A 21,540-nucleotide genomic window follows, 5' to 3' on the forward strand; every position below is an offset into this window, starting at 1 on the left:
AGGCTGAAGCAATGAATCCCATTCCTAACAACAGGAAAAAACAGCATTTGACTTATAGGGGATGATTGATTGAAGAAAACAAACAAACAAAAAAAAAGACACCAAGTAACTGGGATTGGTGCCAAGTGGCTGAAGCTCCATTTGTGAAGCTCAGGTGTGGCAATGCCCAGCTGCCCTCCCACTGCAGCTCCAGAGCTCCCAGAGCAGCGCTGCTGGGGCTGCACCAGCAGTCTGGTCATGTGTGCTGGAGGTCAGAGCAGCATCCCACAGATTCATTTTTATTTGTTTTTTGAAGTTTCATTCTGGAGAAGCATGTACAGCAGGTTTCAGCTCAAGGGAGAGTAGAGACTGCAGGTGTGAGCAGAGAGGTGGTGCAGGATATGTACAGGAGCTGGCTCAGTCTTTAACCTTCCTCACACATCAATGCTGTGACAGCAGATGTGATGTTGTGTTCCAGGGCATTATTTCAGGAGAACTGCAGGTTGTGTGGGAGGCATGCCCTTATACAATGACCTTCCTACCTGTAAGCTCTCAAAACAATAATGCAGAAGTGTTCAAGAAGATGTCAAGTCAATTACTGTGTAAGCTTGTCTGAGGACCAGCTGCTGGGACTGGCATCCATCAGGGGGGCACAGAGAGGTAAAAACTGGAAACATAATGAATTTGAGACTGAGGAAGATTTTTCTCCATGCCCTTGGAGAAGCTTTGACTAAAGGATTGGTAGTAGAACAGGTAAAAGAGGAGTAAAGTGCTGCATCCAGAAGAGCTTGACTGCAGAATAGTGCCTTGAAGGGGATAATATGCAAGATTTTGGGGTCCTGGATTTATGTAATTCTGAAATTCTTCTGTTGTGTATAGCAGGGTGTGTTGCTTGTTTCTATAGTAACTTAAAGCTGTGTAATTTTCCTTGTTTCAAAAAGCTGTTCCTGAGTGATGCTTTGGGATTTCTCTTCTTTGCAATTGAATAATTTGGCCCTTAACTGTATAGGTTATCCTAATTCACCTAGAAAACCCTCCCTGCTATGAAAAGTGCAAGTGAGAAGCCTAATAAGAGTTAGTTACCTGTAGGAAGTGACTTTTGCCCAAAAAACTGGAAAGAGGTATTTTTCTAGCTTTTACTTTACAGTTCTGAGTATAGGTAGCTATTATCTCAGTTTAAAAATGGAGAAAGTCAAAGCATTGCTGGATGCTAATCTGGCTCTTCCTAGATTCACCTGCAGAACAAAAGACACTGATCTCAACTGTTGTCTTTCTGTAACATGTCCTTAAAGTAATGAATAAAATAGTATATTCAGCACATCTATACATGTTAGAAGGTTAAAAAGCAATGGAAGAACTTGGGGTGTTGTTTAAAAAGCCATATTTCTAAAATATTGTGGCTTTTCCCTATACATGAAAGGAATTGCTGTCCCAGATGGTTGGACACAAAGGGATTTGGTATAGAGCAGGATTTTGTGCCATGTATTGTCTTAGTAACCATGGTGCCATGCTGTCAAACCTTGCAGAAGAGTTTCCTAGACACTTCTCCAGTGATTGCTGTGTATCACTGACTCTTTTTTTTTGTTGCTGTTGTTGTTGTTGTTTTGTGCATCTACTAGATCCAGAGAAGTACAAGTTCATGGTGCCAGTCTCATAAAAAATGAACTGCCCAGGTGATACTGGAAGTAGGGATATTTTTTGCCAGAGCAGTGTGATTGCACTCAGAAAGCTGTGATGTTATAAGCAATTGAATTTAAGTTATTGGAATACTTCTAATTTCCAGCAGTCCTGGAGGCGTGGAAAGTGCTTTCTGCCTTGGATTTGCTGCATGCCAGGACTTCTTTTCCCCAGCTGTCATTCTCAGAGAATCCACCTTCTCTTTGCCATCCGGTCTTTTTGGATTGAATTCTCTGTTTGTCACCAGCTCTTCTAGCCTTCTGTGTCTCCTCAGCTGAGATTTTTGTTCCTAGCCTTGCAGGCAGAAGTGTACCTAAATTAGGCTTTAGTCCTCCTGGTTTGCAGCTCTAGCTGAACATAAAGCTGTTTCCCTGTAAATTAGTTTTATCCTTTGTGCTGGAATTTTGCTATAATTCTGATGTTACCAGGATCATTTATTAGCCACTGTCAGGAGAGGCATAACTTATATGCAGGTGTAATCTATTACAAAGGTGACATTGATTGTGTTCCCAGGTAAGGGAGAAAAAAACTTCAGTTTCTTTAATGGGGTAAAAATCTCTGTAGCCAGGAATTCCTGACCCTTTGAATGGAATACTGAGGGAACATTCAGAAATTATTGGGATTTGTTTGCTTCTGCAGAAGTTGTTTGATGTGTTTCCATTTGAAGCAGCTGGCTTAGAAGTTCTGTTTCATACTTTTTCTTCAGTGTTTTCTTCCATTTCTTCTGGACAGTACTGCAGGATGTCTGTGCTGCATTTCTTACAAGGAATCACATCCCCAGAAATGCCACTTCTTTTTCCATGTGCGAGCTCTTTTCATCCCTGATTGAGAGCCTTGCCCTGTAGGACCAGGCTCCTGGGCTCTGCTGGTTAAAGAATGGAAGAGGTTTTGGCATTGGTTGCCATTGGTATAATGCTCCTTGTACCTGGCATGAGAACAGAGGGAAAGACTGGGAACAGGGAAATAGGTTTGACTAGACCTGTTGTTGCCATTTAAAGAAACTAAGCAGAAGGGGCTTGTCCAAAGTGGTTTCCTCTTTCCCTTTTACCAAACTCAATAACCATGGACAGTGGAGAGGGAGAGATTTAAATTACCCAATAAATAGATAGGGAGTAAGTCCTGACATCAAAGCTTCTATTCATGTCTTCTCCTCCTCCTTGCTTCCCTTAAATAATATATATTTTATACACAGCTTTTGGGCCTATTAATTGAGCTGCTTTTGGTAGGTTCAAAATGGGAATGTGGTGTTTTGAGGCTGGGCACTAAACCACAGAGCTGAGCTCACTAAATGGTGTCTGAAGTTTTATGGCCTTGGCCTCCCTTTGCTTGCAGGCCTCCAGATGTGGAGCACAACCCACACTGTCATTCTTAGGATTTCTGTAATGTATGGACAGCATTCAGTAGGAAAAGCAGATTATTAATAGAACTTGAAGGAGGTGGGATCTTCACTGAAAGTCTCCCCTTCCAAGTTTCTTACCCAGCTGCATAGGGCAACCTGCTGTGCTGGAAGCAGAGGTTTCCTGGCCTCTGTGCAGCAATGGGGTGTAACATTCTTTCCAGCATTTTTGTAAAACAAGGGTGGAGAAAGAGGAATATTCACATCCAAAAACTTTTCCAGCCTTTTCCAACTTTGTGGGCCAAGCAAGAGGAGTCCCAGCTTTTTGGAAGGCAAGAAAAAGCTTCACATTCTGTTCAGAGAGAAGCAGTGAGGAGAAGCAAACTTGTCATCTCTAGAGGGCAGATTAGAGGGAAAATACTGTTACTGGGAGAGAGGGATATTTTAATCCTGGACTGTTCATATGCCTGAAAGGCGAGCTTGGGTTTGAATAAGAAGTTGCACATCCGGGGGAAGCTCGTTTTGCAGTATGGTCATTCCAAGTTTTAGCTGAGGAGTGGATTTTAAACCCTGTCTTTTGAAGGCACAAGCCTGCCTAGTGCCCATCTCTCCACATTCCCAGTTACAGGATGGAATTGCCTGTGCTTCCATGTGACACTGGTATCTGCTGCTTGTTTAGCACACCTGGTGAAGAACAGCATTGATCCCTCATGCCTGTGTGAGACTGTGCTTGGGATGCCAAGACCTGCTGGTCTCCAGTGAGCTCAGGTTCCACCCGTGCCATTTGCCTGCCCTGGAGTGTGGGAGTGGGGCCTAAGCTCCTGTTTTAAGGACTGCTCTGGGGTTGAGCCCCATCAGGTGCACTGTTGGTAGCTGTAGAGTTAATTCTGTCATTTGACAAGGCCCTCCTGCTGCAGTAACTGCATTGCCCTTCATCCCTAGTGAGCTGGGCTGTTGTGGCTGTGTTGCCTCCTGTCTGTGCCATCCTTCCTGCTAGGACAAGGGCCAGCCTCGTGTAAAGCCCCCTCTGAGAGTGGCTGATAGCCAGCAATCCCTTTAGAAAAGTCTGTGTGCTGTGAAAGTGTTGTGCTGCAGATCCCACTGTTACTAAATTTTACGTTTCACCCTTGGCTTTTTGCCACGTCCCATGGGGATGTTGGTTTCCAAGAAGCAGTTACAGAAAAGGAATAGTGGCTGCTCTTTGCTAGGGATCTATCAGGCAGTGCTCATCCTTCCCTGAGAGGAGAGGGAGGCAGCCCTGAAAGGAGGGATCACTTGTTAGGCTCAAATCCTCCTAACCAAGACTCAGCAGCAGCAGCAGGGATGCTTTGTGGTACTTGATTAAAATAGCCCCTTGTGTGAGCACTTCAGGTCCTGAGACTCTCCCTGCCTTTGCTCCCACGACCTTTTGTACTTCTCTGAGGCAGAGCAGGGTGTGCATGACTTCAAGGGAACTTCAGGTTTAGTCCCAGACTAAATCTCCAGGCTTGGGAAGAGGGACCTGGCAGTTGAAGGTCCTGCCATGACTAGTAGAGAACAGGGATAGTGACTGATGAACCAAGTCCTCGGGTTGACACAGGTTATGTGATGTCCAGGGCCATTGTAGTGCCACCCTTTGGTAAGGCTCAGCTGTGCTTTTTGGTTTTGCTCTTCTTGTTCCCCTCCCATTTGTCAGCGTCAGGAGCTGGAGAACTGCCTTGTAACAGAGTTGAACAGAGTGTGGGTCCTTGTGCTCCTGCTGAAGAGGGATGCAGTAACCAAAGGCAAGAGACCCATCTGCTTGGCATCCAACTGAGCATTGAGTGCTTTAACCTTTGAGATGTAGTGGCTGGGCACAAGGGTACGCTGGCTTTACCTGGCAAGTCCTCACCTTGCTCACTGAGTTTGGCCTTCAGCTTCATGAAAACTTTGTGTTTTGATTAATTAATACACATGGATCAGCAGTGCAGGTGATTATGAAACTTAACTTTTTTTTTTTTCTGAGCTGTTACATTCAGGAGTAATATGCAAATGGAGTGAGTTATGCTTGTTTTGTTTCTCTTCTCCTTGTTCCCATCTGTTAAAAGCAAACCCTTAAACAAAAATGAAGTTATTCCATCATCTTTCATCTCTACCAGGCTGCTGTTAGAAGACAGCTTTGCCTTTACAAAATGCTGAGGTCCAGCCCATTTTTATTTTAGGATAAAAGAGACATAGAGGCTTGTTTCACTTCCTGCAGCTCCTGCTGTGTGTAGCCACTCGTGGTCCCCAAGCCCTGGGTTGCTGATGTGAAACTAACAACTTAAACGGTTGTGATTATTAGCAGGAAGAAAGTGCCTGAGGATATTTGTCATCTCTTTTGTGTGAACTGTGTTTCTTCCATTACAACTTGATGTCATTCTCTGTGGCATCTTTAACACCTGCTGTTTTTATAGTCTACACTTATTTGATTGAAAGCTTCTTGGCCAAGGTTCTAGGCTAAAATTTGCTCAAATAGCTTGAGTCTAAGTCTTATCTTCATGAGTTACTTGGGCTTGTGGGGTACCAGTGTGGTCTCAGAAACTCCCCATTTTGACTTACATTCCCAAGATTCCTTCTTTTTTATTTTGAATGTTATTGGGTTTAGAAGGAGAAATTAATATTTGGGACAGAAAAGGAGCCTCTTGAAGGTGGTGACTGTTGTTTTATGGTAGTGATGTCCTGAACAGGGTTTCCATTGCCACATTCAGCTTTTGTAATGAAATATGTGCCCACTGTGCTGGGTGGGTGCATTTTATGAGCTATATAAAATCTGGAGTGGGGCATGCAAACAAATCCCCAGGTTAAGGTTTATTTTTCTGGGGACTGTCTGTCAAACCCTGTTCTTGGGGCAGGATCAAACTTTCCACTTTATGTGAGTGGATGCTGTGCTTGAAATAATTGGCTGGCTAGTCCCATATAACAACTTAGAAGTAGTTTTTCTGTCTTTCTGCTGTAGTAATATTGACAGGACTCTTGTCTAATCCTATTAGTTCTTTAGTATTTCAAACCTATCAAAGTGTGTGAGTCTGTCAGACAGTGTAGTTGTTGTTTAAAATTGCTGCTGAAAATTAAAGGAAGCATTAATGCAGGAAACGTAGTGGTGTGCAGAGGTTTTGTAGAAAACAGTGACTGTGCTGTTGAACAGTATCTGCTCTGTGCAGCTTGCAGTCTGAAACGTCACAACTTCTATTTCAGGGCTGTGGCAAATTGCTTGAAGCTTTTTAGGGCTGGACCAAGCATCAACACAACACGTCTTCCAAGTTTCTGTAACAGTCCCAGTAAAGCAGTATCTAAATATAGTGCTGATGTACAAGTGTTCCTTTATTTTCCCCTGTTGTGTTTTACTTGCTTCTGGTTGTACGTGTGTTCCATTTAAAGATGATTAGGCTTTTTGCTGAAGTTTTCACTCAAAATATTTGACTGTCTGCAAACACGAGATGAAAGGCAGGAGATGAAAATAAATAAATACATTTCCTTTAAAAGGAATGAAGATTTGAGGCAGCTGTGCTGCATGGAGGAGTGCAGCCATCCTTCTGGGCGTGTGCTCCCCTACTGGCACAAACATTAGCTGTACATACAATTTACTCAGTTCAGAGCAAGTATCTGGACCTGGCTAATCTTTTTTCCCTTTCAAAATGGTCCAGTCAAGTCAGAAACCATGGCCTGGATCCTCTCCCTCTGACAGGGGAGCATAACTGTGAGGATTTCTTCTCTTGACAAGTGATTGATCCCTTCCAGTAAGCAGTTTATCCCATCTAAGATTTTTGTTTGCTTCCGGACATGCCTCTGGACTATATAAGGAGTTTAGGTTGACATAATTTCTAAATCAGTTCCTTGGGGGTAGGTGGGGTTAAAGTACCTTCCACTGCAATACAAGTTGCTATAAATTTCTATATCCCACCTCTGTTAACATGATTTGAATGAGGCCAAAGAGTCATTTAGGTCTGTATTCTTTCTAAGGTGTCTGGTTAAGGTGCCAAGACCATATGTGTACTTGTAATGCATTTTGGCACCAAGTTCTGTTATCTCTTGCCTCACATAAAGGGTTTTTAGAAGCTCAGTGTCTTGAAGATTTTGGATCTTGTCTCAAATATTTCAAGTTTTTCTCTTCGTAGTTATAGGCTGCCCTCCATAGAGCTTCTCTTTGTGTTTCTGTGTTTGTAGAACTGTTCTCCTCTCAAAATAATGATTGCAGTGGCTGTTCATGCAGAACATGTCACAGCCAGGGTTTGCACAGGCACCGGTGTGGTGCCAGTGCCAGGCAGGCAGGCCCTGCAGCACTCAGCCAAGCAAAGGGCTCAGGGGTCCCTGGCACAAGGGGAGCTGCTTCCCATCACCAGCTGCCCTCTGGGAGCTGCCCGGGCAGGGATGTGGGTGCCTTGGGGCTTGAGAGCTCCTGAAAACAGCCCCTGTTCCTGCTACTCCCACATACTTGCCTTTTTAATGCTTTGTTCTCTAGCAAAATGTTGCTTGTAAAGGGGGGAGGGAGGAGATCCCAGGCTATTATCTGCTAAGTAGGTCGTAATTCTGGTAAATAATTGATTTTTTTTTTTTCAGGCTTGAAATCAGAAGCAGGTCTTAAGTGCCAGTGTCAGACCACTGTGATTATCACTCCTTCTGGAATTTCAGTGCTTCAGCTTGAAGGATAGTTGTCTGGCTCTTTTGGGAGGGGTGTGTTACTGGAAATAAAAGGAGAAAGTAATTCCAAAGCCATATGGAGAAAGCATTTCTTTTGCTGTGGTATTGATTTTAAAGTTTTCTTACTTTAAACTAGTTCCTGTGAAAATTCTCTGCTTCTGGCTTCTGTTATGCTCTGGAATAGCCACTCAGACTCTTCACCTGTTTTTATTAAGCAGTGGAATTTGGAAATGAAAGTGTTAACAGCAGCGAGCATCATCATTGGCTGTGTCTGCTCTGTATGAGACTGTCCATGCTGTACTGCTTAATCTTTTAAAATCTTACCCTGCTGTGCAGACTGCTCAGTAGGAGCTGTGGATTGCTTGGGTTCAGCCTGTATTTTGGCAGACCAAATCCTGCTCCCAAATAGCTGGGACTGCTGATCTTCTGTGGGGTGTATATGTAAACGTGTGTGTGTGTTCATGTACAGACACTTGGTGTATGTGTTCTGTGGTTTTTAACTCTGGACACAGAGTGTTTCCTTAACAAGCTTTTTTCACCTCAAGGGAAAGAGCTCTTGTGCAGGGATGTGGGGTGTGGAGACACACTCCCCTGGAACTCTGTTTATTTTGTGACTTGCCTGGGGGTGAGTCCTCCCTGGGCAATCCTTGGCTCCATCACCTGCAGTACAGCAATAGTGCAGAGGCTGCTCTGGGGCCTGCACTGGACAGAGCTGGTTTCACAGGTAAGTCCTTCTGCTTTGCCCTCTCCTGCACCAGCTGAGCTGAACTGCAGCTTCTGGCTGCCCTTGAAGAATGTGTGTGTGTGTGGCTGTCACAGCTGTTCAGGCTGTGACAGCCAGGCTCTGATCCTGCCTGGCTCAGTGTATCCCTGCATATCCACAGCTCTCCTCAAAGAACTGGGGAGCTGCAAGAGCTCAGTTCTTGTCCTTGGTGCAAAGTTACTGAGTGAAACAGCTTTGTGACTTGCTGGGCATGAGAACACTCAGTCTGCTTTGGGAGCTGCTGTCTGAGCAGGAGTTCTGCTTGGTATCTACAAGTCTGGGTACAGAACAAAGCTCTTGGGGAACACCATCATCTACACAGGTTGTTTTGTCTTGGTTGGGATTGATGTGGTCCTGTTTTCCTTTGGCTGGAATTCATTGGCATCTTAGTGCTTCCCCTTGGCATGTCTTCAAAATCCCTTGTTGGCTCGTTCATGCTGTGGGATGGCAGGGCTTAATGAAGTGGTGGTGTAACACATCTGTGTTACCAAAATAAGCTCCCTCTTATCCCATGTTTTAATAAAATCTGAACAGCAGTGGATCAGTCAGTGATGCTGAAGTGTAAACCAGCATTGTTGGTGTCTGATGAAGTACACCATGAGCTCGGACTGAGAGGTCTTTCCTCTCATCTGCTTTTCAGCTTCTCAGAGACCTCTGGCACCACTGTGCTGCTTGTTCTTGGATTGTGTTTTTCTAAATTTATTCTTAATAATAATTGGAGGAGGACTTCCACTTCTAAAAGCAGGTTCCACACAGAAGCACACAGTTTGTGAAAAAGGTGTTGTGGAATGTCAGCTGAGAACTTCTTAACCCAGAGCAGACCTTGACCTTCATCTTAAACTAGTGGTTTCAAGGGGAAAGATATGGGGAGAAGATGATGTCTATTAATGCTGGTAGGAAGCTGTGTTCCACCTTCAGCTTCTTTAATTAAAAGAAGTTCCTATAACTACCTTGCCATGATTATGAATGACACAAAAGTGTTTTTTCTTCTCCAGCCAGATGACAGGAAGGCACTGAGCCTGGGCAGCAGCTGTGTTCAGAAAGGGTTGTCAGTGGTGTAGGCAGAACCATCTGCCCAGCAAGGCATTTAGCTTGGGCTGCTTTTTCTAGGCCAGGATAGTAAATCAATAGCTTATTTTTCACAGTGTTACAAGTGAGATGTCAATGGGTAGATTTACAGTGTAAACAGGAAGAGGGAGCTACCTTTATTGTCTTCTTAGTGCCCCAGATGCATTAGTGAGAAAACAAAACAATATTGCAAAAAAAAATAAAGCCAAAGCAACTCATCCTGAAAGAGGCTGAAGATCTAGAAACACAACAATGTTCTTATCAGACATTTTACTGTTTCTTTTAAATAGACTTTAATACCCCCCACTGCCTAGGGCTGACCCTCCCTTCCCTTCTCACAGAACTGTCAGCTCAGTTAAACTCTTGTTTGAACAGGCCCTTTCCTCTCCACGTGCCAGGACTGATGGTCTGCTCTAGTTAAATACAGGAAAAGGTGTCTGTAGAAATGGGGAGGGGTTTTAAGAGATCATGGGATGAGAATTGCTCCATTTTGTTTCAGTTAATTTTATAATCTACTTCTCTGGAGATTCCTGTTGCCAAATGTTTGAAGTGACTGCAAAACTCTGAGACAACTGTGAAGAGCAAAATAGTAAATATTATGCTGGTCATGGTTGGAATTTTCTTCCATTCACCTGGCAGATGACAGAGCCACCCTGGGTATTAGAGCAGCAGCCCTCCAGTGCAGTCAGTACATGCAGTTTCCACTTGGGCTTTGTTACTGCTGGGTTTTTTTAGAACTGAAATGAAGGCTGTAGTTTGAGCACAGCAGTAGTGCTGACCTGAGCAGTCACGTTTGCTGCATCCCACCTCTGTGTTCTCAGGCTGCTGCATTGTGTGGAGAGGATCACTGAAATGGAATAGGAACTGCTCTGCCTTATCAAATAACACTCTTTCCAGTTATTTTTAGCTTAGCCAGCTCCTACTGTGGTCTGTCATGGTCCCTGCAAATGTGATTTAGGGGACAGTGGGTGGACATGGACAGGAACCTATACAGGGGAAACTGCTTGAATCCTAAAACTTTAGCCCTCATAATGAAGGCCCTGTTTTTGTTGGGAAATACTTTTGACTTCCAGGTTCTTCTCCTTGCAGCAGTGCATGGTTCATGGTTATTTACTTGTTTTTGCTCTTGATGTTTTTTACCTTATTTTTCATGGAAACTTTTTCTCTCTTTGAGTCGGTTCGCACCCCTGATCTAGTCCATGCTAAAGCTCCTGGTGCCTTTGGCACAAAGCCACACATCCTTCAGAATGTAGCTGCCTGTCCATGTATTTCTGTGCTGAAAACTCTCTACATATGAACAACCAAGCCTAAAATTTGCTTTCTTCCTGTTAGACTTGCAGTAAATGAGGACAGCTAAGCTTGGTGCACAGTCCTGAGTAATGAGTGGAAAAGAAAACTGCGAAGGTGTTCCAGTGTGCTTTGGGGTTTCCTTTGCCAAGGACATCCAGTGGCCTGACTGCCAATATGAACTGAACTTGGAAACCTTTCCAGCTTGCCTGAGAAAACATAGAACAGGAGAGGAATCTAAAGGCATAGATGCTGTAAGGAAAGAGATTAATTTTCTGTTCTCAGTAAGGCAGGAACCTGAGGTATTAATCCGTGTTATGGGGTGTCATGTTGTGCCATTATCACTCCGTGGTAAACAGGAGGAACAGTGAAAAAAGAAAAAAGGTAGCAGGAGTTTCACTGCTTTGGGCCCTGGCCTGCACTGTGAGTGTTTGTGCTCTCTTCCTTGAGTGGGTCATACATGTGCAATTCAGCCTTGACCAAACTTCTCTGTCTTTACCTGTTGGCAAGATATTTGCAGCCAGTCATGCTGGGAACATCCCTTGTTCATGTATGTGTATATTTGCTGCTTAGGGCTCTAAGTGGGGCCCATTAAACCTTGTAAGTGCCTGGAAAGATGTGCAGCAGCCACTGGGACATAGGCACTGTCAGCTGTCACAGAAACATGCTCAAGGCTTGCCTTCTGCAGTGGCAATGGGTGTAACTTTGTCTCCTAATGTTAGTCACACCCCACTGCTTGTAGTGTATCCTAGAATTTACAAATGGCTGTGGAGACACCCTGTATTTGAAAGGCCACATCTAAAAGTGTGACCTGTTCTCCTCCTAATCACAGCTGTTGTTATCGGTTGGACTCCCCTGTCTGGTTTGTGGTGTGCAGTGGTTGTGCTTCCCTCCCAGTGTTTCAGTTGGATTGAAACTGCTCTAAGTGTCAGATGTCTTGGAGAGATGGGAATTTAGCCCTCTGCTGCTCCTGCCCTGCTGCGTGCTGTGCTGTGCACTTTGTGCAGGCCTGGCTGTGTGTGAGGTGTGTGTGATTCCTCAGCACTCCGGGGCTGCTGGCTGGAGTTGCCAGGAGTCAAGATGAGCAGCAGGGAACTTGTGCTGGCAGAAGGGACATCCTCGGAATTTGCATGCTGCAGAACAGTCGTGTCTGGACTCTGCTGGATAATCAGGTTAGCTTCCTGGATTTTTCTAATGACTCTCAGTAGCTGCAGTGAGCAGCTGCTTCTGTCCTGTGGGAGGATGCTTTAGGTTTCCCTGAGGTGGGGAATGGCCTCAGTAGTCCCAACTTTCACATAATAGGTGGATCATGGAACTTCTTCTGCATGGGCATTAGATCTGCATGGATGTTTAATCTGTCCCCACAAATGCACCAATGAGAGCAAATGCAACATGTTTTAGTAACATGCTGCTACAAACAGATCAGACCTGTCCTCTAGTCTCTGCATGAACTCTTCATGGAATATATGGGCAGATTAAAGAACTCTGATCTTCTTTTTTAGATGTTTAATGATCTGGGTTTGACACACCTAAAAGATTAAAAGTGGACTGCAGTTAATTCATCTCCTAAAGAATTAAAGGCGCTGTCTGCTATGGGGATAAAGCTCATCTGTGGTGGAGACAGAAGTTTCTTGGAGGCTGGTTAACATCCATGGCCTGGGATCCCCCCGGGGGAGGGAGGGTGGAGAGAGCCACCAGCTGTCTTGCTGTTTCCATATGCAAGGTACATTGCTTTCTCCTCCTTCCATCTCAAAAATAAGAAGCAGTTCTCAATCTGTACATGCACATACACACTTGACTCACATGTGAGTCTTACCCTTCCTTAGCAGACATGGAAGTAAAATTCACATGTCACTGGTCTTGTTCCTGCAGCCTCTCCACATGGTCGGGAGATTACTTACTGGAATGAGAGAGCCGAGGGTGCAAACCTGAAATGGATGTTGGTGGGAAAATCTGCTGAAATTTTGGATTCACTAACTCCTTTTTTGCATGCTGCATAAGCTGCAGTTGTCATTCAAGTGTTCAGCAATGTATTTAGAAACCTCCCTTCCTGGGGTGCTGTTTCCCTTTTGTTCTGTTCCCTGGAGAGGCTTTCATGTCTCCTGCAGAAGGGACAGTGCAGCCTGTGTGAAGGTGCTTGTTTAACTCTGGGTTTGAGCTGATGGCTGTTTCCTGGGTGAGCTGTTTTGTGTTTCACTGCAGCCCATGCTCCCAGTCAGCTTGTTCAGCAGTGTGAGGGATCATCCTCTGGACATTTTCAGTGATGGGGTGCCTGGTAAGAGTCTGTCAGCACCGATAGCTGGCTTCACTTCATGTGCCTAAAGGAGAAACATGGTCTGAGGCCATAGGCAGGCTTGGAGCTAACTTGGGATGGCTTTGTCTTTGATTTTACCTCGTACTGAAGAATGAATTTACAAATTAATGGGACTTTTTGTTGCTAAATGAATTGGTTTTGTACATGAGGGGAGGCTTCAGGGTTCACTGAACATCTTTACATGTAGGTGTACTGTCTTTACGTAGAGAAGAGATGGAAAGGATGAAGAAAATAGTTTGTTTTGAATCTGTTTAGCATCCTAGCAGAGCCTTTTCTTCATCCATACAAGAAAAATAAAGTTGTAGGGATTTGACATGGCAAACATTTCTGTTCTTTTTCTTTTGATACTTGATCTTTGTGTCCCGGGGGACAGGCTCCTGGTATAGCTAAACACCATAATTATCATTTGTGGATCTCAGTTTTGTGTGAAATTGTACATATTGAGTGTGCTGTTTCCTGGGTTTGGAGATGATGATTCAGGATATGTCAAAGAAATAAGCAAGATGTTTAGCTTTCCATAGCTTAGTTATTATATCTTTTAGAGAACAGTGCTGCATTCCCCAGGCAACTGCATTCACAGCCCATCCACACTGATGTACTTCGACATGTGCTCAGCACTGGGCCTGAATCCCTGATCCTTCTCCAAGTAGCCTGGCCAGCACTAAGAAATAAAATTACATGTTTCTGTATTGTTTATCACCAAGTAAACAGTGATATGCAAAAGCTGGAGCTAAGGTTGGAAGGCACATTAGTAACTTAAAGGTTACAAAGGAAAAACAAAAATAGAAGGGGTGTTGCATTCCAGTAACTTATCCTTAAAGCAGCCACGTGTAAATCCCAGGAATTGACTGAGCTTCAGCCTGAAGGAAAATGAAGCAGTGTTTTGCTTCAGTTGCAGTAGAAGCTTTTACGTGTACCCACCCCATATCTACTGTGTGTGCATCCTTCCAGTTTGGATTTCTGAGCCATGAACTAAATCACAAAGCTGATCCAGCTTAGAAGGGAAGCGTCAAAGATATTTTTCTTTGAGCTGGCTGAGTTCTTTATCTGGACCACAGGCATCTGTGGGGTTGCAGAACTAAGGGGATAAGAGGGGAAAGGGCAGTGAAGTGGTTTATGGCTTGGTGGGGGAAACCTAAAACCCTATTGCTGCCAAGACAATGCATTGTCAAACTATGGCCTCACACATTCCCTGGCACAGAAACACAAGGGTGCAAACTGCCTTAGCTCTGTTCTGCTCTGCAGCTGTGGGGATGCTTTTGGAGTGAGTGTAGACATTACAAAGTTGTGCTAGCCGGGGTACCATTCACAAAGAAGCCACAGTGATGTGGGGCTTTGGCAGGATGTACAGCTCCCTCCCCCCTCCAGGATTCTAGGTATTTACTTAGGCAGGCAGGTCTGAGCTGCTGTGGCTTCACTGCTCTTTTAGCAGGATTAGCTGGAGCACAGCTCGCTTGGAATCTTCTCTGCATGCTGCTGTTAAGCCTCTCAAGCAGCTATGGATGTTGTGCTGCTGTGAAAGTATGACATGTGCATTTGAACCATTGTGTGGCTGTGGATTAGATGCAGATAATCTTTCTTTTTACTTAGAAGTTAATTTCTTTTACCCTTCCTGCTTTCGCATTAGGTCTATGATTTCATATTTCCAAAGAATGAATGTGGCACCCAGCAGGAAGGGTGTAGGCAACAGGGCAAGGGAGCAGTGTTGCTGTGCTCTCTCTGAGTGCCAGTGAATTTGTAACTGTAAATTTGTTAGATTCTTCCTTACCCCCCAGCCAGGTGAAATTTGAAGCAGTGAGGGAGGGAAGCAGTTTAGAAGAGGGGGAGGCACAAGGTCACAGAGGAAAGGAATATTATGTTTGAGAAAAAGAAAAGAAAATGAAAATGGGACAGAGATGAAAAACAAGATGAGAGGATGGAAGCAGTAACTGAGGAGGGAAGTGCTAGAACAGACTCATAGAAGCTGAAGCAAAACAAGGCCAGGCTGTTGCTGTCAGAACCAAAGGTGGAAGTAAATGCTTGAGTGGTTTTTTGCAGAATGGGTGAATTAATGATGAGCCTTTGTAGCCCCAGGTGGTTCACAGCCCGTTTTGCTGGTACAGGAGAGTGGTACTGTAAGAGAATATCAGAGGGCCAGGGGTAGAAATAGCTCCTGTTGTGTGCTGAGAGAGCTCATTTCTGTAAGTCACAGCTGCTGTTCTTCTCTGTGGGATGAGATCTCTTTCAGGTTACCCAAAGAGGAGGAGAAAGGGCTGTGCCTGGTGGTGAGATGAGAAGCAGAGCACACATGGAGCCATGTCCTCGGTGTGTCTCTCAGGTGCTCTCTTAGCACACCGTGGTGGAGCCCATCAGCCTTGTTTGCCTGCCCTTTTTCTTGTCAGCAGTTATCTGTTGTTGCTGTGGTTCACCTTCCTCTGGCCTTGATGGCAAAGTTAGCAATAGTAACTCTGAGCCTGGGTGGCCCAAAAATGAGAATTAGAACCCTCTTAATGCTCACCTTAACAGAGACACTGGCTAAGAAACCAAGTGCTCTTGCTTGAGTCCGTGTGCTGTCTCCACTTGCCACCGAGCGTAGCAGCACCTAGAGCAGCTGCAAGTGTCAGAGCAGGTGAGCTCCTGGCTCTGATCCCTTTGCTCTGGTCCTTTGCTCCCAGGTGGAGGCTGAGCAGCCTGTGAGCATTGTGCTGGGCTGAGGAGATGTGAATAACCCAGTTTCCCTGGCAACAGCGGGCTCTTTCATCACAGAGACACAAGGCTACCTCTGTTCCTGGTGCTCAGGCTTGCGGAGTGTATCTGGCTATGGCAGTACTTTGCTTTTCTGGGAAAAAATGGCAAATAAAAGCAAGAAGGTCTTTCTGCCTTTGAGATAATTAAAATCTCCATAGGTAGATTTCAGTGCTGCATTCAGCAATACTAGAGAGAAGAAGGATTATAACTACTTCTAAGCTTTTTAATATGTGAAGAATCCCTGGAGGATACAGAAATAAAGTTTTAAATTCTGTATGGGGTTTTATGAACAGATCTCATAGCAGTCTGTGACACTGATAGATTTGCAAGATTACTTATTTTCTTTTTTATGGCTAGGGAGACAAAGTGATTCAAAGGTAAACTGAATCCTGTTGCAAAGCTAGGAATAAATATTCCTCTGAGCTGATCCTCCAGCTGGCATTTCCTCCAGTTTCAGGTAAAGGTTTTCCTGTGCAGTGGGAGACAGAGCACATTATGGGAGGTAGAAGTGTGAAGCTGTTTTTTAGCTGGAGAAAGTGAGGAAAGTGGAAATACTGTTACTCACTGCAAGCCTTTCTGCTAATGTATTTTAGTCTGCATTTACTCCCCCACTAACAAAAGTGGAGCAAACTATTCATTTTGAGAGTGAGCACTGGGAGTGAAAAAAATATTCCTGCCTTAATTTCCACACAGCGACTTGGTCTTGTTTTACTGCAGGAGTGCAGAGAAATGGGTTTGGGTAAGAATAGTTTGAAGAAACTTCTGCAGGAAAAAGGAACTCTTCCTTGAGTGGGCTTGAGGCCAGCAGAAGTGCCCAGTACTGAGGTTCCTCCTTGGATAACACCCGTGTTCAGTTGTCAGTGATGTATCACAGGTTTCTTAGGTTAGAAAGTTCCTGTTTTCAGCAACTCCCATTCAAGCTACTGTTTAGCAAATCAACTTATATGGTGTTTTCTGAATGGTTGTGGACTCTCTAACACCTGGACCAAAGTTCCTTCCAGAGAACAGATACCACCTTCCCTATTGTTGCTGTGATTGTGCACAGTCTGACAAGTCTTTTGAGGAACTCTGAGAGCTTGAGCACAAGGTAATAATTCGAGCAGGTAGGTGACATAAAACTCACTGAGATTGTTAAAATAATATTGCCACAGTCCTTCAGCAGCCTCAAGGCCTTGTACCAGGCTGTTAGCTGGGTGGCATTTGGTACAAGCTGAGACCGAGGCTCACATCTACAGTGAGTTTATTGTTGGGTTTTCAGTATATTGTTTGTGTAAATTCCCCAGACCAGCTCTCCCTCCTGAAAAAGCCACATAGATCAAGTTTTATGCTGTTCCACATAAAGTTCACATCTTTTACTGAAATGAGTCATACTTTAACTGAGTTTACTGTGAGGGAGGAAAGTGGGCTTTAAAATGTTACTCCTCCACCCTGCCTTAGTGATGTATAACAGGATTATTAGTATGCTTGGCAGCAGCTGCTTATTATTTTAACAGAACCTGGATATTTGTGAAAACAAGAAATCACTTCTGCTTGTGTTCAAGTGTAACTGTTTTTCCTTTTTTGATGGCTTTGTCTTCCATAAGGCTCACTGGCTTCTGTAAAGGCAGATCTAGCTTATCTCCTTGGAGTTATTTTTCAGTCTGGGGAGAAGGGTGGCATTCTGTGACTTGCAGCTGAAAGAGGAGGAACAGCTCTGCCATTTTGTGGGCAGTGGCCCATGCATGGCTGTTCTGTCACACACAGGACACTGCTGGGCATTGCCAGGTGAAAGTGCTTCACAGGCCCATGGAGATTGTGGTGCACTGTCACTGTGTAGACACCAAATTTGGCTCCTCTGTGTATATTTCTTTGTGTAGAGAGATGAAAAGCCTTTTAGCTTATGGCAGAAGGAGCTGCTCTGTGTGTCCTTGTTACAGATTTTTGCAGAAGCAGTCTCTGTACACAGCAACTAAAGATGCCATAACCAGTTTTCCTACTCAGTTTTCCTGCAGAAGTTCATTGCTGTCTCATGCAGTAATGGTTAGCTTGACTCCTCATACCACCATCCTTTTCTGCTTGTGTTTTGGATGTGTTGTTTTAGGGCTTTTTGGGGGAGGGGAGACGGATGTATAGAAGGGAGCAGTGTGGTGGGTTGTTTATTTGTTTAAGGGGTTAAGCTCAAAATAGGAGGAGGGGCAGTCAACAGAAGAGGACCTTTTAGGATTTTATTTTTGTTAGTAGGTTGGTTCACTTGACGTGTAGGACCTTTCTTTCCTACTCTTCTTGTTGCTGAGAGGTATGGAGAGAGTTACAGTTCTCCCTGAGTTACGTATTACCTATCTTACCTAAACTGGCAGGGGCATCACCTGTTCTTGATTGGCAGAAAACCCAGAGCCTATTACCCAGTAGCTTCCTAAACCCAGACTGGTAACTTTTATGGAGCCAGCAAAAGCATTTATTTTGGTGCTAATGCTTTTGAAGGAAGATGTGAGGGAAAGAGCTGCAATTAAATGACCACTAATGCAAGAAAGGACTTTGCCTTTTAGGACTTAGAATAACTGAAATGAACTTTTGGTGACAACATGAATTTAATTATATTTACTCCTCTCCTTGATGTGTGTTTCACTTTGGGTTTCCTGATAACTGACCCCAGCAGCTGGGGGGCCGTGCCCGTGTTGCCCAGCCCGTGCCCTGCCTGAGCAGGCTGAGCAGAGCTATAGTATAACAGGCGACCTCGGATGGGAAGAAATGATGATGTCTGGCTCCAGATCAGATCGGCTTTATTAAAACTATACTATATTATGTTAATATACTATTTAAAGAGAGACTATACTATTCTACATACTTACTTCTTACTTACCTAACTATCAACTAACTCTAACAAAACTCGTGACTCTCTGCTGAGAGCCTGAGCCACAGCTGGATCCGATTGGTCACTGAACCCAAACAACCTTCACCAGAATCCAACCCAGCAATCACTGCAGGTAAACAATCTCCATACCACATTCCACATGGGGAAAACACAGGAGCAGAGATAAAGATTGTTTTCTCTTCTCTCTGTGCTTCTCCTGAGAGACAGAATTATGTCTCTCTGTCCAGAGAATGTGAATGTCACACAGAGCCTGTGTTGTGTTTTGCAGATGCCCCGTTCGGGGGGACCCCGCCCGGCTACGCGTACGATGCTGACCGCGCCGAGGAGCAGAGGCGGCACCATGACATGATGCCCTACATCGACGACTCGCCGTCCTCCTCGCCGCACCTCAGCTCCAAGAGCCGCGGCAGCCGCGACACGCTGTCCTCGGGCTCCCTGGAATCCACCAAATCAGTGAGTCCTTCCCTGCCTCCCTGCTCCCAGCAAAGCCTCGCAGGATTGCCAGGGGCGGTCGGGCTTAGCGGGGACTGCCAGTGCTGTGGGACATCACCCGACGTGATACAGCACTGCCTGGTGTTGTACATTGTACATTTTAGCTGATGCTAGGCCTAAACTTCAGGGCTCAATGTTGTGTATATGATTTTTGAGCCCTTTGTGAATTTTAGTGGAGAGAATTGGTGACTAATTGCAATTGAGAGGGTCTCTAAATAGCAGATATTTTGGAAAGGAGGCTGTGGAATGAAATACATTCATACGTCTCTGCATGTGATTTGTCATTGCCTTTCATAAGGAAAATAAAAGTTATTTTCAGGTAGGTTAATGGTTTTGATCAAGCATCTGGAAGACCTATTTCCTTCACCCTGTGAAAATGGAATAAAAAGATTTAAAAGTGCCAGCTCTGAAATGGTGACTTTGGGTGGGAGATGGCCACTACTTGTAATGGATTTGACTATTCACTAAATAGTTGTCTATATAATCAAGTATCATAGATTAAAAATATAGAAGGGCTGCCTTGCCTGACCTGTGGCTTAACATGGCCCTTCAGTCTGCCTTGCTTTGGTTTTGCTTCAGGTTCAGTAGCACGGCTATAGCTTGGAACTGTAGGAAAATTTCTGGTTTTGGTTTTACAATATTCTTGGTAGTGGATCATCTGCATGCCTTGGTAAAGAGCTCTTAGCTCTGCTGTCTTCACAGTCCAAAATGTCTTTGTTTCAGCTTGGATTAGTCTCTTTGACTTTCAACCTTTTGTTTCTTTTTATCCTTTTGCAATAGATTGCAGAGCACTTGAGTCCCAAGTTGCTGTTTTCCTGAATATTTTTGTCATTTTCAAACTTTTGGGCTCCCCAAATCATTCATAAAGATGTTCAATAGCACAAAGGCAACTGTCACTTCCTTCCTACATTACTTCAAAGAAAATGTGCCAAACAATCTTGAATTCCCACATTGTAAATGACACTTTGAAATCTCTCATCCAAGTGTTTTAACTTATGTGCTGCCTTTATATTGTTCTTTCCTGTTAATTAAGATATCATGGAAGATAATTATGGATATTTTAGAGATATCAGTGTACGTGTAAATCAACACCATCACCATTATCAGGGACTTTTATTTATCTTGCATCAAAAGGCAAGTCTGAGAAGTGCCACCAACCATCACTGTACACGTCCTTCTGCTCTCTGTTGGTTACTGTCACAGCTATGCTTACTTCTTCCAGGATGAATTCTGGGCTAAGAATCCTTCCTGACACAGTGTCCTTGTTCTTTCTCATTTATAAAAATCATTGTCAAGATCTCTTAAAGCATTATCAAGTAGATATATTGTTGGTGTTTGCTTAGTTTTATTTGACTGTAAAGTGTAGAATCTAGTTAGCTGCTTATGCTTTAGTGAATTCATTTTGAGATGCTTTCTTATCTCTCAAGATGAGAATTCTTGTGATATGTAAGAGGCTTTTGAGTGAAGAAATTACCATTAGTAAATTCAAAAAGCTCCAAAACCATTTTAAAATTGGCTTGAGATTTTCATGTTATGTTTCTCATGATGAAGGAATAAACACTGTGTGACTACACATGGCTGAGAGTTATCTTCAAAGAACCAGTTATGACAGTGCCTGGAGGAGACACTGCCTAATAGTTAATATTTTTCTTTATTTGTTTGAATATTGCCTCATAAGCATTTAACAGTAGTTAATTTAAAAGTTACTTTAGTAATGCTTGAAGGCTGCTTCTTCAAAAATAATTTTTAACATAAATTGCTGCTTTCTTTTCTCTGACTACAAAAAGATGTTTCATGGCTTCCAAAAGAAAGAGGTGTTCTGATACACATTGGACTTCTAATCATGAACTTCACTTGATCCTGTCTGTAATCAGTCCACAGATGACAATCCCTGGACAGTCCATGACAAGCAGAAAGAGACTAAATTTATATCCAGGTATTTCCCAAGCAAGTTAAACTTTCAGTCATCCTGAGCTGTGAGATGGCTTTTGCTGAGCTATGTTTTCAGCTATAGTGGAAAAGACATCGGTAACAAAATTAAGTGTCAAACACACTGCTGAGCCAAACATAACATGTGTTGGACCACAAATACCAGGACATATGTCCCTTCCATTTTCTTTTGTACTAAACTTGATTAGCAGAAAACATGTTTTGTTTAGATGTGTTTGCTTTTAAAGTTGTCTTCTTGCCCTTTTAACTGGGGTGCCTGCAGTTACTTCTGAAAATTTCAGATTATTTTTATGACCAGAGTCTGGAAGTGAACTGCATGCGGCAACACAATGCATGCACTACATACATCATGGCAAAACATTAAGATTGTAAAGTCATTAGAAGTTAAGAACTCTTGAATCATTATGATAACTTGGAATTACTCAGTTGTCCCATCTTTCCTGTGGGCTCCTGCACTG

General features: G+C 43.8%; 1 protein-coding gene across 1 annotated transcript in view; it reads left to right on the forward strand.

The window, feature by feature from the left end:
• Nucleotides 1-21,540, forward strand: part of BCR (BCR activator of RhoGEF and GTPase) — a 99,424-nt gene that overhangs the window by 28,769 nt on the left and 49,115 nt on the right. The window contains exon 2 of the mRNA XM_053993631.1: nt 18,909-19,093. Within this exon, the coding sequence (XP_053849606.1) occupies nt 18,909-19,093 (185 nt within the window). The remainder of the gene's footprint in view (nt 1-18,908; nt 19,094-21,540) is intronic.

Source organism: Vidua macroura, chromosome 18 (genome assembly GCF_024509145.1).
Source record: "Vidua macroura isolate BioBank_ID:100142 chromosome 18, ASM2450914v1, whole genome shotgun sequence".
Taxonomy (NCBI): domain Eukaryota; kingdom Metazoa; phylum Chordata; class Aves; order Passeriformes; family Viduidae; genus Vidua; species Vidua macroura.